Below are 13,952 nucleotides of genomic sequence, written 5' to 3'. Positions count from 1 at the left end.
TTTTCAGGTGTTATTTGGAAGATGGAGCTTCAAAGGGTGCCTGGCTAAACCGGTCAAGTATTATTTTTGCGGGAGGTGATAAGTGGTCGGTGGATCCTCGAGTTTCAATTTCCACATTAAATAAAAGGGACTACAGCCTCCAGATACAGAATGTCGATGTGACAGATGATGGGCCATACACGTGTTCTGTGCAGACTCAACACACGCCTCGGACAATGCAGGTGCACTTAACGGTACAAGGTAAGGAACTGTTTCCATCCACTTGGCTGGATTGTTAACAACCGTGCTTTGTAAGGATCAATATTTAGACACCATGCTTTATAGGCAACTTAAAAAATAGGCATGTTGTCACTGTGTACAGAAATTTGTATCGTAATTTCCATTGTGATAACAGTTGTTGTAGATATTTACATGACCAAACATCAAAACAAGAGCAAATATGTTTAGACCCAGAGATAATTCTTTTTCTATGAGCTTTTTTCTCTTTTTCTACCATTGCATAAATCTTTACGAACTCAGGATGGATGTGTTAAAATATTGCCATTTATTAGAATGCTTTCCACAGTTGTATAAAAGTGAAACATAAAGAATTTTCTCTTAGAGTTTTGACTCAATCTCTAGTGATTACTGACTTCCATTTGTCTTAGTTTATGTAAAGTCTTAGTTTATTTAAACTATGTCATATATAAGCAGAAAGAAAGGACAACCAGTTATGGGGAAAAAATAAACTACAACTAGTGAACTTCTTATAATTTTGCAGGCTTCAATTGCACCCTATCATGAAAAGATAACTAGATGAAGCCCCCAACCCCACGATGGGTGGATGTCTTTTGGAGGATTTATGCGATACAATAGAAATTTTGTCTCTGAGGATGTAAAGGCATGAATGGGCTATGAATACTTTGTTAGAAGGAAGATGACATTGATTAGGTCACACATCCATCAAAATGCAGTCATTGAGAGAGGGAAAAGAAAAGCAATATATAGAGCTACATTATCTAAATAAAATTTCAAGGAGTTACATATCACATTAATTTCTCATTCTCAACTATGATTTGGTGCTTCCTTTCACCTGTGAATTTTCCCATTTATGAGCATATGTGCAAAGTCTGATGCCTTTTATGAGAGAGAATACATTGATATTGATAGAAGAATAAATAATCATGTATGACTTTTTAGTGTATTGAATTTCAAAAGGTGATGCTTTCCCTTCAATGAGAGGTAGATTGTACAAACACTTGCAAAATAGATTAATTGCATATTGTGAGTGATTAAGGATTTCCAGCTATGAAGTATGTAAAAGGGACATGAATTTACCAAACCAATCTATTTGGTCATGAGCCTTTTGTTCCTTTGGTTGCTTAACTATTTCCTTAGTGTGTCTATACAAAGTTCTGTTAAATTCAAGTATCTGTAGCAGGGAAGAATGTTGCCCTTTGTATGAATTGTTGTTGGGTTATTTATCAGGCATTTTTATCAGGCATGTCAGGTTTTCCATAACCACGTTTGGAGTTTTCTTGGAAAAGATCCAGTAGTGGTTTGCCGTTTCCTTCGTTAGCTCCTTTTTATACATGTGGAAACTGAAATAAGCAGATTTAAGTGACTTGCCCAGAATCACATAGCTACTGAGTCTCTGAGGCCAGATTTGAACTTATGAAGAGAAGTGCTATAGCTCAGTGCACCATCCACTGCCATTTGTAACTAGTGTGTCGGGAAAGGCTCGATACTACGTCAGCTATTCTTAGGTATGAAGGAAATAATTGATCTCGTTCCTTGATATAAAATGAAAAAAAGTGATCTCAAAGGTGATCTTGTAGGATAATGACTGTAAATGTCCTATAATGAAAACAAAATACTTAAGGAATTAAATTTTCAGAATTGAAATGATTAATAAAGACATAATTACTCTTAATTTGCCAATTGTTTTTCTTAAATATTTTCTTCTTGCAAAAATCAAGAGAGGTAAGAAGAAAAGGAGAAGAAAAGAAAGCAGATTGTTGAGGATGCAGGACTAACCTTATTGTCAAGAAGTTGAGGGTTCAAGTTTGGCATCCAACATATACTAGTTTTGTGACCCAAACTAAACATTTAAATTCAGATTCTCCAGATTATGCGGAGTTACTAAAAAGTTGTTGATCCACAGTGTTAGAAGGGATTTCTCTACACACACATACATGTGTGATTGCATGTATGTATGGATATATGTATATATGTGTGTACAATACAAATAATATAGTGACATACTTGAAGACTATAAAATCATCAATGATGATAATTTAGGCAGTAATGTTTTATATCAATAGATTTAACATACTTTCTACTATTATAGACATGACTCTTTTCTTTCACTTATTTTTTTTTTCTTTTCTCCCTCTACTTCTTTTTATCTTTCCTTAACATTAATATCATATGTAGAAACCTATTCAGTTCAAAGACTCCAGAGCCAAATTGCTCAAATCTGTTTATCATCCAAGAATTTTATAAGACATTTATCATCTTGCTGATTGTGCCTAATTGTCAGAAACAAACCAAGGTGTTTTACTATAAATTGGCACTAGAAATAACATCCCAGGGGGTCATTTAGATCTAGAAGAGAGCTTAGAGCTAAGTCAATTCAACACATATTTGCTATTATGTGCCAGTCACTGAGCCACAGTTTAAACAGCCAGCATCTCTTTTTGTTGTTGTTGTTGCTGTTGTTTGAACTGAAAAAACCTGGATAATTTAGTGAAGGCTGCACTGGTAATAAATACCAAATCCCTGATTCTACACCCTTCCTCTGGCTTCTGATATCTGATCTTTCTGCTGTTATCCATATGCTTTTCTGAGTCAATTCAACACATATTTGCTATTATGTGCCAGTCACTGAGCCACAGTTTAAACAACCAGCATCTCTTTTTGTTGTTGTTGTTGCTGTTGTTTGAACTGAAAAAACCTGGATAATTTAGTGAAGGCTGCACTGATAATAAATACCAAATCCATGATTCTACACCCTTCCTCTGGCTTCTGATATCTGATCTTTCTGCTGTTATCCATATGCTTTTCTGATCTTGGAAAGTTCTGATCTGGCCATTTGAAGTTTATACCATTATCTCCAAATATATGGGATTCCATATAGATGTCTTTCAGCTCAAGATTTTAACATTAGAATCCTCTATTCCTTATAGAACATCTTGAAGGAAATATGCAGAGAGATTATTAAATTAGGGCTAAGAGAATAATATTTTCCCCCTAAGAAACATTGGTTGATCAGACCTCAGAGTTACAGAGGAGACTTTTTTCTGCTTTTGAAATGCTTTGGATATTGGAGAAGTGCTGAAGATTGGAATCCCCAACCAGTAGAAAAAAAGTCTCCTTCTGGAATGTAAATTTATTAATCAGTTTTCTAGGGCTTAGAAATGTACCAGAAATATAAGTTGAAATCCATCTTGGATCATTTGTTGTTGTTTGGTCATTTGGGTTGTAGCAAATTCTCTATCACCACACTTTTTTTGGCAAAGATACTAGAGTATTTTTCAGTTCCTTTTCTAGCTCATTTAATAAGTAAGAAACTGAGTCAAACAGGATTAAGTGATTCATATAGATAACATGTATAAGGATGGATTTGAAATCAGAAAGTACCTGCCCACCTTGGATAATGATAATAAACAGGTTAGTGAAATGCTTCTTTGATTAAAAGGAGATTTGCATAGTTGCTATTGACATGCTATAAACAGGGGACTAATGTGCCCTTTAGAAAATTAAAAAAAAGAAGTCAGAATTTTAAAGTGCATTTTATCAGTTAAGTTAAGGATTTACTACTTTTGTAGTGCTTATGGATGTAATTATTTATTAGAAACTGATTGATGTGTGGGCAGTTCTCCAATTATATTAACAAAGTTCAAAGGAAAACATTAATAAGCTAAGCAAACCGGCATTTCAAGTAAATAAATGTCATAGGAAGTCGACCCCACTCCAACCGCTTGTCGATAAACAAAGTAAGAAATGTGACAAATTCAACTATTCTGCTAAATGGGCTAAGATGCTTGAAGCCAGTCTATACTAAAATTGGTGTAATGGGTGGATTCATAGCTTGATAAGTTGTAAAACTTCTATTCACCAAAATAATATCTTCAAGTTGTAGGAGCTAAACTTCAAAATAATAATACTTAATAAGCAAGCAATGATATCATTAATTTCTAATGATCAATTAGCATTATTTCTCGGTAAGCTAAGCCCATGTCATTAGCTGTAGTTATGTAAATTTGTTTGAAAGCTATTTTTAAAAAATCACATTTGTCTTCTACTTCGCATCTTTCTTTTATTCCTCTCTTTCTCACACCTTCTTCCTTCTGATTATTTTTCTTCCCTCTTCCCTATTCCTCCTCCATTTCCTTTCTTAAATGAAAGGAAAAAACAAAATTATCCCAATGGATAATGCATCCATTAAGTTTATTAGAGAGTATCAGTAAATATGGCAGATCTAATAGAGAAGAAAGGATTTTATGGAGAAGGAACCCTGGCAGGGAACTTTGATAACATAAATTATATCCTTCTCTGCAACTAAACAAGATGGCCTTGCACAGTTTGTTTCATATCTTTGGGACTCAGTTTCCTTAATTGTACCTAATAAATATGTATTGAATAAATAAATGATTCTAAAACACCTTCAATATCTGTCCCAAACTAATGATTGTGATTTTTCCAAAAGAAAAAAAATTGCTAATTTAGAAAATAGATTATATCAAGTAAAATATATCAAGTCCCACAATGGGTTTTATTAAGTATAGGCCTTTTCAATCAACCCTTTGTTTTTCCATTTTCCCAAAATTGGCAATGCAGAGTGTCATGAAATTTGTAGAATCTTGCAATCTGAATGTTGTTTAGAAAGGGTGGAAATTGAGTAATTGACCCATGCACAAAGTTAATTATGTCATTATCTATAAATAACATGGTGATGCTAAATCAAGTCACCTAATTGACTGTTGTTTCTGGTTCTGTTGTGTGATAATTAATACACAAAAGGCTTCCAATTCACTTGTTCAAAAAATGTTGGAGCATAGAGAAATTGAAAAATGAAATGGAGTCATTCCTTTATAATACTGTTGTTTTGAGATTAAACTATTGGGATATTGCAAAGTTCTCTGATGACCCTACAAGCTTATTAAATAATTATCTCATGGGGGCAGCTAGGTGGTGCAGTGGATAGAGCACTAGCCTTGAATTCAGGAGGACCTGAGTTCAAATCTGGTCTCAGACACTTAACACTTCCTAGCCGTGTGACCCTGGGCAAGTCACTTAACCCCAGCCTCAAAATAAATAAATAAATAAATAAATAAATAAATAAATAAATAAATAAATAAAATAAATAAATAAAGAATTATCTCATAATTCCTGGGTATTGAGTCATGAAATGGTTTAGTACCTTGTGAAGGTATCCATACATTACTCATTGTAAAGGAGTAAGTTCCCCATGACGTATTTTAGAGAGAGTCTAGTTGGACAAGTTGTAGAGAAAGACTTCACACTGGTCTAAATGACAGTTAGACTCCTTTTGATTTCTGAAAATCAACTTATATATGACAAAAAGTCCATTGACATGTGTAAAATATATACCAAACAAGGTCTAGCATAGTTTTATGCCTAATAGAGCACCGAGCAAATCTTGACCAAATTGAATGGATGAATATAGAATGAGCATTATCCCCATCATTGATATTGTCTGGATGTAAGAGATGATAAATACAGCTAATAGAAACCTTTGAACAAATATAACCTTGACTTACGTACATGAATGAATTAGTTTTATTTTTTGTTTTTTTTCCATTCTTTTTAAAATATTTATAATTTACTTCATCTTTTGCATGCAAAATTATAAATTGATTATGTATAACTCTTCCTTTTTAAAATATATAATAAAATATGATGTAACTTTCCTTTTTTGTCCCTCCCTTAACCCCCACACTAAAGTTGGCTACCAATATATACATGTATATCATATATGTAAATGCATACATATATATATATATATATATATATACATTATATATATATATGTATGTATGTATGTCAAGTTTTTTTTTTTCTTAAATGCAAATAATGAGATTTCTTTGGTCCTGTAGTTAATTTGGGTATTTTTAATAGTCAAAACAACTTTATGTCTCAAATTCATTCTTAAAACAATATCTCTGTTACTAGATCCAATGTTCTAGTGATAGTGCTCATTTTGATCTTCATTATGTTATGCACTCTTGCCAGGTTTTTCCATGACTGCATTATTTATTAGGTACTTCTTATTTGCAAAGCACTGGAGTATGAATAGAAAAATTATAAGATATCTTCTGGTCTCAAGGAGCAGCTCACCTTCTCGTAAAAGAAACCATATCTCTAGATATTTCCAACCAGAAATCAGATATAACGCTTCTAGGATTATGGCTTTTTAAAGTTTTATTCCAACTAATAAAATTGTATCACTTAGTTTTGAACCATTTGACAGTGGTAAGGGTTTGAGTACAAAGAGCTTTCTTCTCTGGGTGTTCAGTTGTTTTGATTGAGGGGACCATAGGAGCAGTTGCCAGGCTGAATCTTCACGGAATTTGTTTCCTAGGTTGGAGACTGAGGGTACTGGGATAGAAGCAGCTGTTTTTTTCTGAAGGCTCTTAGGTTCAGGGTCCTGAAAGTACCCAGCAGATCTATGTAGAGATGGTAGTCAAGACAGTGATGAGGGTGCTTTCTTTTTTTTTTTTTAGTTCTTTTTTTAATTTTATTTATAATTTTTTGACATTATATATGCATGAGTAATTTTTTTATAACATTATCCCTTGTATTCATTTTTCCAAATTATCCCCTCCTTCCCTCTACTCCCTCCCCTTGATGACAGGCAATCCCATACATTTTATATGTGTTACAATATAACCTAGATACAATATATGTGTGTAAATACCATTTTCTTGTTGCACATTAAGTATTTGATTCCGAAGGTATAAGTAACCTGGGTAGATAGACAGTAGTGCTAACAATTTACATTCACTTCCCAGTGCTCCTTCTCTGGGTGTAGTTGTTTCTGTCCATCATTGATCAACTGGAAGTGAGTTGGATCTTCTTTATGTTGAAGATATCCATTTCCATCAGAATACATCCTCATACAGCATTGAAGTGTACAGCGATCTCCTGGTTGTATTCATTTCCCTCAGCATCAGTTGATGTAAGTCTCTCCAAGCCTCTCTGAATTCCTCCTGCTGGTCGTTTCTTACAGAGCAATAATATTCCATAACCTTCATATACCATAATTTACCCAACCATTCTCCAATGGATGGACATCCATTCATCTTCCAGTTTCTGGCCACTACAAAAAGAGCTGCCACAAACATTTTGGCACATACAGGTCCCTTTCCCTGATGAGGGTGATTTCACTGACTGGCTTGATACAGACTCCTCCCCCCCCTGCTCTCTTTCTCAGCTGTTTCAGTGAGGCAAGTTTTGAATTTGTGGGAGTTCTAGTTGATAGTTGGTGAGGATGACAGATTTCTTCTATAGAAGCTGCTTCCTTTGATGATAGAGGTCAAGGACTGGCTGGAAGTAGGACAGGTGGTGCTGTCACTCAAAGCTCTAGTGTAAATCTACATGAAGATAACACTTGGTCATTAGTAGTTGCTGGTGGGGATGAGGAAAGCAGGCAGATCCCTTCTCCACAATGACATCTTCAGATGAAGACTGAGGGACTTTTGGTACCAAAATCATTCCTTACTCTTCCAGGACACATTACCATCATATGTCTCTGAAATATAGAATAGGATGGAACTGACATGCTGAATAGCTCACTCTCTGAGTAAAAGACTGAGAAACAAAAGTTTCATCTATCTAGTCTTGGAAGTAGGGAGGAATTGGAACCCCATACTCCTATGAGGGAAGTGCTATCGTTTTTCCTATTATACATATGAGAAATTTGTGGTAGAAAGAAATTAGGGAACTTGTCCAGCATCACATAGTAAGTGACTAAGACTGAATTTGATCTTCCATTTATTGTTTCTCCAGGACTAATGTGTTATTCACTTAGCCATCTATTTGCCTGCAGAAACATGCTCATGGCAAGTAACTGTCAGAAGCAATCTTTGAACTATTCCCAGTTTAGCCCACTACTCACTGCAGAATTCGAAATGGATATAAATATGTCACATAGGGAGACTGATGTGATTACCAGTCAACACCATAAATACATGCTAGATTAACTGATTAAATAATCCAGGCAACAATACAAGAAAGAAGGGTCCCAGACAGATGCTTTTGAAAGTGACAGGAATATCAGGAAATCTCGAGACTGAGTTTATCTTTTACTCAAATGATGTCTGGAAGGATAGGACCTATGTAATGGTCAATTGAAGGGGGGGAGAAAGGAGAAACTTAAGTCAACGGCTCTCCAAAAGTGAATGTGGGGCCCAGAAAGGATGTACCTAACAATTATTCCTAAATCTTTTAGTGATGGGGAACATGTGCATAAGGTCTCAGGGTAAAACAAATTACCCTTTCTTAAAACTGAAAGATACCTAGTACCTAATACTCTGGGAAATCCATGAAAGGAAAGGCATTTATTTTTATTAAATCCTATGATGAACATAGGGAGAAAAATAAAAGGGAGAAAATTGATCTCAACAAAAAAAAGGAACAATTTCAAAAAAGCAATAATGAAAGACAAAAAAGAGAAAAGTACACAAATCATTAGTTCCCCACATTGTTTTTTCTTTGTATTTTTTGTTTAAAGAAGTTGAAAATTATGAGTTCTCCTCAGATTTTTACTAAAAAAGTTGGAGAATCATATATGTGTACCTGGAAAGAAGACATCTCTGAAGTCATGTAGCTGCTCCTTCCCTCCCTGAGCATCTGAGATTAAAAGTGGCATGCCTAAGGTCATGTATTTGTTTGTATATACATACATATATGTATGTAAACATATATGCATATATACATACACACACACACACACACACATATATATATATATATATATATATATATATATATATATATATATATATATATATATATATATACATACACACACATATAGTCTAAGTGGAAAATGGAGCATTTAAATTAAAGTCCTCTGATGTCAGATCTAGGAATCTGCACCTTGCACCAAATTTGAAATGTCTTTTGAGATGATTTTTTTCCAATGAATTTGTAGTCTATCTTCTATAATTATTTTAGTCTTAAAGAGATCTTTGATACACTGTCAGTTCAGATGGCTTGCTAGGATCACAGAAAGAATATGTGTTAGAAAGAGATCTTGAACCCAGTTCTGCTCTGCTCCATTTAGTCAGTCCTCTCTCTACTATCTCACCCTGCAGAGTCAACATGGAGAAATGAGAGATAACTAGACTAAAACCTCAGAAGTGCCATATAATAATTTCATAAGAGGGCCAGAAAAACCAATCCCTTAGTGCTCAAAAGATGAATAATGTGTTTTTTTTGTAAATATGCACTAGATAATTTGATTTGGTGTCTATTTTATCAAAACCCATGCTGCAGAGCTATATTATAAAATGACTTCAGTAATTCTACCTACTTTCTATTTTAAGTGCAGTGGAGAAAATGTATATGATGGTGGCTGATCTCTAGAAGTCAAAGAACCCATGATCTGCAAACATGCTGTATAATATCACAACAATGGAATTTCCCTCTTAAGCACATTCCCTGGACCATCAGGGGTCCTGACTATTATCATTCCATTATAGTATCTTCCTTCCCATCCTGCTCTTTGTTAGGGCTATCATTGATGTAAACCCTGCCTATAATTGCCTTAAAAGCAACAGGACCCATTTTTTACTCTTGAAACTTATCAAGGATGATAATCTCTCCTGGAAGAGTTATTATATTCTGTATGTTACATTTTTTTTCAATATTCACTGTATTCAAATAGTACTATTATGAAAATAGTGATGATGTCATGGACCCTTTGAAAGACCATTAAAGACTCCTTTAGATCTCTGGACTTTTCCTTCTTTGAGAACTACTGTAGTCAAATACTCTAGTTTGGAAAATTCAGAGGATTTCAGTATCAAAGGTTTAGAGGCAAAGGGATTTTGGAGATCACTTATGAAATGTTTATTAGTTTCCATAGTCTTAAACATTAGCTATCAAATCCCCCAAATTCATATAGCAAATTTCTTTAAGTTGAGAGCATTTTTATCATATTTCTATGGAGTAGGCAGGCACCTTAATTCACTATTGATGGAGCTATCATTTGGTGAAACCATTCTACATAACAATTTTTAGTTATAGTGACTAAGTGGTTCATATCCTTTGTTCTAATGATGCTAAAATTTGGAATGTGCATCATAGAACTCAAAGGCCGAAACTAAGACCTAAAGTATACAAAAAACATCAGCATCCTCATTCTTTATGGTAGAAACAAAATGGGAAAAAAGGGTGTGGGGGATGTTTGGTGGTTGGTCAATGTGTGCAAAAATAATTATGATATATTAATATAATGGATTATCATCATGTTAAATGAATATGGGAAACCCAGAAAAGAAGAAGGAATGGGTAAGGAATGAAATCATCATTACTACATATTTGTTAGGATAACATATCTCAAAACATTATGATTAGGGAGTTGAAGTTGGAGGAAATGAGAAAGCAGTGGAGAGTTTAGAGAATAGAGAGAAATTATTATGACTGAGAAGTAGAGGACAACTTGGGGGAAATGTGGTATCACCAAGCAGATGACAGGAGTATATTAATTATGGCTATTTAATAGTTTGTTCTTCTTCTCACTGAGGTTTGACGGGAGGTAGCAGGACAGTCCAATAGTGGTTCTGATGCTGCAACAAAAAGCACTAAGCAAATGGATTAAAAAGGACCACACTCCATTCCCTAAAAAGCAAGTGGTCAAAGCTTGAGAACAAGCATTTCTTTGAAGAATCACAAACTAGAGACCACCAGCTTCTAGCTAGCAAACTAGATAGAATGCTGGATTTAGAATCAGGGAGACAAGTTCAGAGTGAGCGTTTGACAATTACAAGCTAAGCCACGCCTTTTGAGGAAATCTATTAACTTCTATTTGTCTCATTTTCCTCAACTGTAAAATGTGGATAATAATAGCATCTGAATCCCAGTGTTATTGTGTGGATCAGATGCAAAAATAGTTATATAATGTTTATCACAGTTCCTGGCACATAGTAGGTATTCAAAAGAGGTTTCTCTCTTTTCTTGCATATGACAAATGCTCCAAGTCCCTGCTAATAAAAGAAATTCAAATCACAACTAACTCGATGTTTCACCTCAGCCAACAAATTGGCAAAGATGAGAAAAAAAATGAGAAGGATCAATGTAGAGGGATGGATTATGGAAAGTTAAGAACATATTCCTTGTCAATGGCTGCAACTATTCTTAGGAAAGATGTTGAATTATCCAAATAAAATATCCAAAACCTCCATTTCACTTGACACAGAAATTGTCCTTTCAGTTATGTACCAAGAAAAACACTGCCAGAAAGAAAGGTTCTGTATAAGTAAAATAATTTTTAGCAATAAATTCTGTGATAGCACAAAAATGGAAACAATGGAGATGAAAACATAGATACAAGAAATGTATATATGAATGCCAAGTATACTAAGGCAGAAAACAACAGAATCAATGACTTGTTTAATCTTTTCAGTTATTTTGACACTTTATAACTTTTTATATACTACACATATATGTATATATAATACACACACATATATATATACATATATGTATATAATACACACACACACACACACACACACACACACACATATATATATATGTATATATGTATATATCCTTACAACTTTTATAACCTTTATAATGGTGTGGGTTTTTTTGGGGAAAAAAGCTGGAGTGGTTTGCTATTTCCTTCCCTGACTCTGAGGAAACTAAAGCAAAGTAGGGTAAGTGATTTGGCCAATGTCACTCATCTAGTGTCTGAAGCAAGTTTTGAACTCCTGAAGACAAGTTTTCTTGACCCCAAGACTGGTGGCACTCAGGGCATTTAGAACAATGAAAAAGACAAGAGCAATCATCACAAGACAATTAAAACTGAAAGTTGCAAATTGTAAGGATCATGACTGGCAGCATCTTCTCTTCTACTTCCTTTGCTGAAGTAAGGACTCATGGGAAAATTTGAAAACGTAAGGTTTTTCTCATTTTCTTTTATTTTGCTTTTTCAATATGTTTACTAGTTTTACTGATTGTTTTTTCTTGCTTCATTATAAAGGCTAGTTTTCTTGTGTGTGGATAGGCAGGAGAGTTACAGGGGGAAATATAGATAAGGTAAAAATAAAATATGGCATTAAAATCAAAACACCCAAACTAAAAGCAACTATATGAATGACTTAGCTGGGTTCTCGTTTTTCTGGAATGCTAGTGATGGTGCAAACAGAGATAAATTAAGTACACCTATCTCCTAAGGATTCTAGAGGGAAAAGTGATTTTGTTCCCATTTCCTGTATTATGCTTGGTTGCTTCCATCTGGACAAATCTGGCCTATTAAAGGAACTTCCATATAAAGATATTTTTGAGCCATATGACTCTAGAGTGTGCAGGGGAGCAATCGTTTGGAATTAAAATCAGCATTTCCTCCAAGCAGGGAATGAATTATGCCAGCAAGATTCACTTCATTTCAACCACTACCCATCTACTTTTTCCTTTCTTTTGGCAGGAGGATAAACAATTGTATATAATGGGGCAGTGTTGATTAACAGCAATTAGGCATGATTTCATTATCCTGTTTCAGTTTTGGGGAGTGAATAATCCTAGAAAACTTGGGAGAGAGGAGATGTATCCCATAGGGGGAAAATAAGCCATGGGTTCTCATGATGAGATAATATTTCTGGCAATACAATTTAAATGACACTTGACAAATGTTGTTCAATAACTTTGTCCTTTTTCAGGACTCTTGTTTGGCACAGATAGGTAGATAGACAAATGGATGGATGATTAGATAGGTATATAGATATATAAACAAACAGATAGAGAGAGAGAGAGAGAGAGAGAAAGAAAGAAAGAAAGAAAGAAAGAAAGAAAGAAAGAAAGAAAGAAAGAAAGAAAGAAAGAAAGAAAGAAAGAAAGAAAGAAAGAAAGAAAGAAAGAAAGAAAGAAAGAAAGAAAGAAAGAAAGAAAGAAAGAAAGAAGAAAGAAAGAAAGAAAGAGAAAGAAAGAAAGAAAGAAAGAAAGAAAGAAAGAAAGAAAGAAAGAAAGAAAGAAAGAAAGAAAGAAAGAAAGAAAGAAAGAAAGAAAGAAAGAAAGAAAGAAAGAAAGAAAGAAAGAAAGAAAGAAAGAAAGAAAGAAAGAAAGAAAGAAAGAAAGAAAGAAAGAAATATATATGGATGGATAGATAAATGGATGGAGAGACATACAGACAGAGAAACAGAGACAGAGAGCTGTAAGATACTATAAATTATTTTCCCAAGTCATCATACAGCTAGCAAATGTCAGAGGTAGAATTTTGAAATCAGGTTTTATTGACTGTTTAGTTCCTATAAACTAAACTTTGTTATTTTTTTATTTCTATGTTAACCATAGCCAAACCAGGTGATGGCCAGCATTGCTTGCCTGAGCACCAACCCTACATACTTATCAATATCCTTTGGGGCATCAACACATGTACATTTCCCAAGTAGCTTAAAATTATTGTGAACAAAGCAGAATTCAGTATTCTACCCCCTCAAAATAACCAGAGGGAGATGGACAAAGGGAAAGGAAAGGAGAAGGAAGAGGGAAAGGAGAGAGAGAGAGAGAGAGCAAGAAAGAGACACAGAGAGACAGAGAGAGAAAGAGAGAGAGAGAGAGAATATATAGGAGAGAGAGAGAGAGAGAGAGAGAGAGAGAGAGAGAGAGAGAGAGAGAGAGAGAGAGAGATACAGAGAGAGAGAGAGAGAGAGAGAGAGACAGAAACAGAGAAAAAAGAAGAAAAAGAAGAGAAGCAGACAAAAAAGTCAGGGAGAATTGTT

The 13,952-nt window shown here is 34.4% G+C and overlaps 1 protein-coding gene across 1 annotated transcript in view; it reads left to right on the top strand.

Moving 5' to 3' along the window:
• Positions 1–13,952, top strand: part of NEGR1 (neuronal growth regulator 1) — a 1,167,619-nt gene that overhangs the window by 432,518 nt on the left and 721,149 nt on the right. Inside the window, exon 2 of the mRNA XM_074265586.1 lies at positions 8–240. Within this exon, the coding sequence (XP_074121687.1) occupies positions 8–240 (233 nt within the window). The remainder of the gene's footprint in view (positions 1–7; positions 241–13,952) is intronic.

This window comes from Sminthopsis crassicaudata, chromosome 4 (assembly GCF_048593235.1).
Source record: "Sminthopsis crassicaudata isolate SCR6 chromosome 4, ASM4859323v1, whole genome shotgun sequence".
Lineage (NCBI taxonomy): Eukaryota > Metazoa > Chordata > Mammalia > Dasyuromorphia > Dasyuridae > Sminthopsis > Sminthopsis crassicaudata.
Note: the sequence above shows the minus strand (reverse complement) of the source record. Positions and strands in the feature narration are given on the sequence as shown.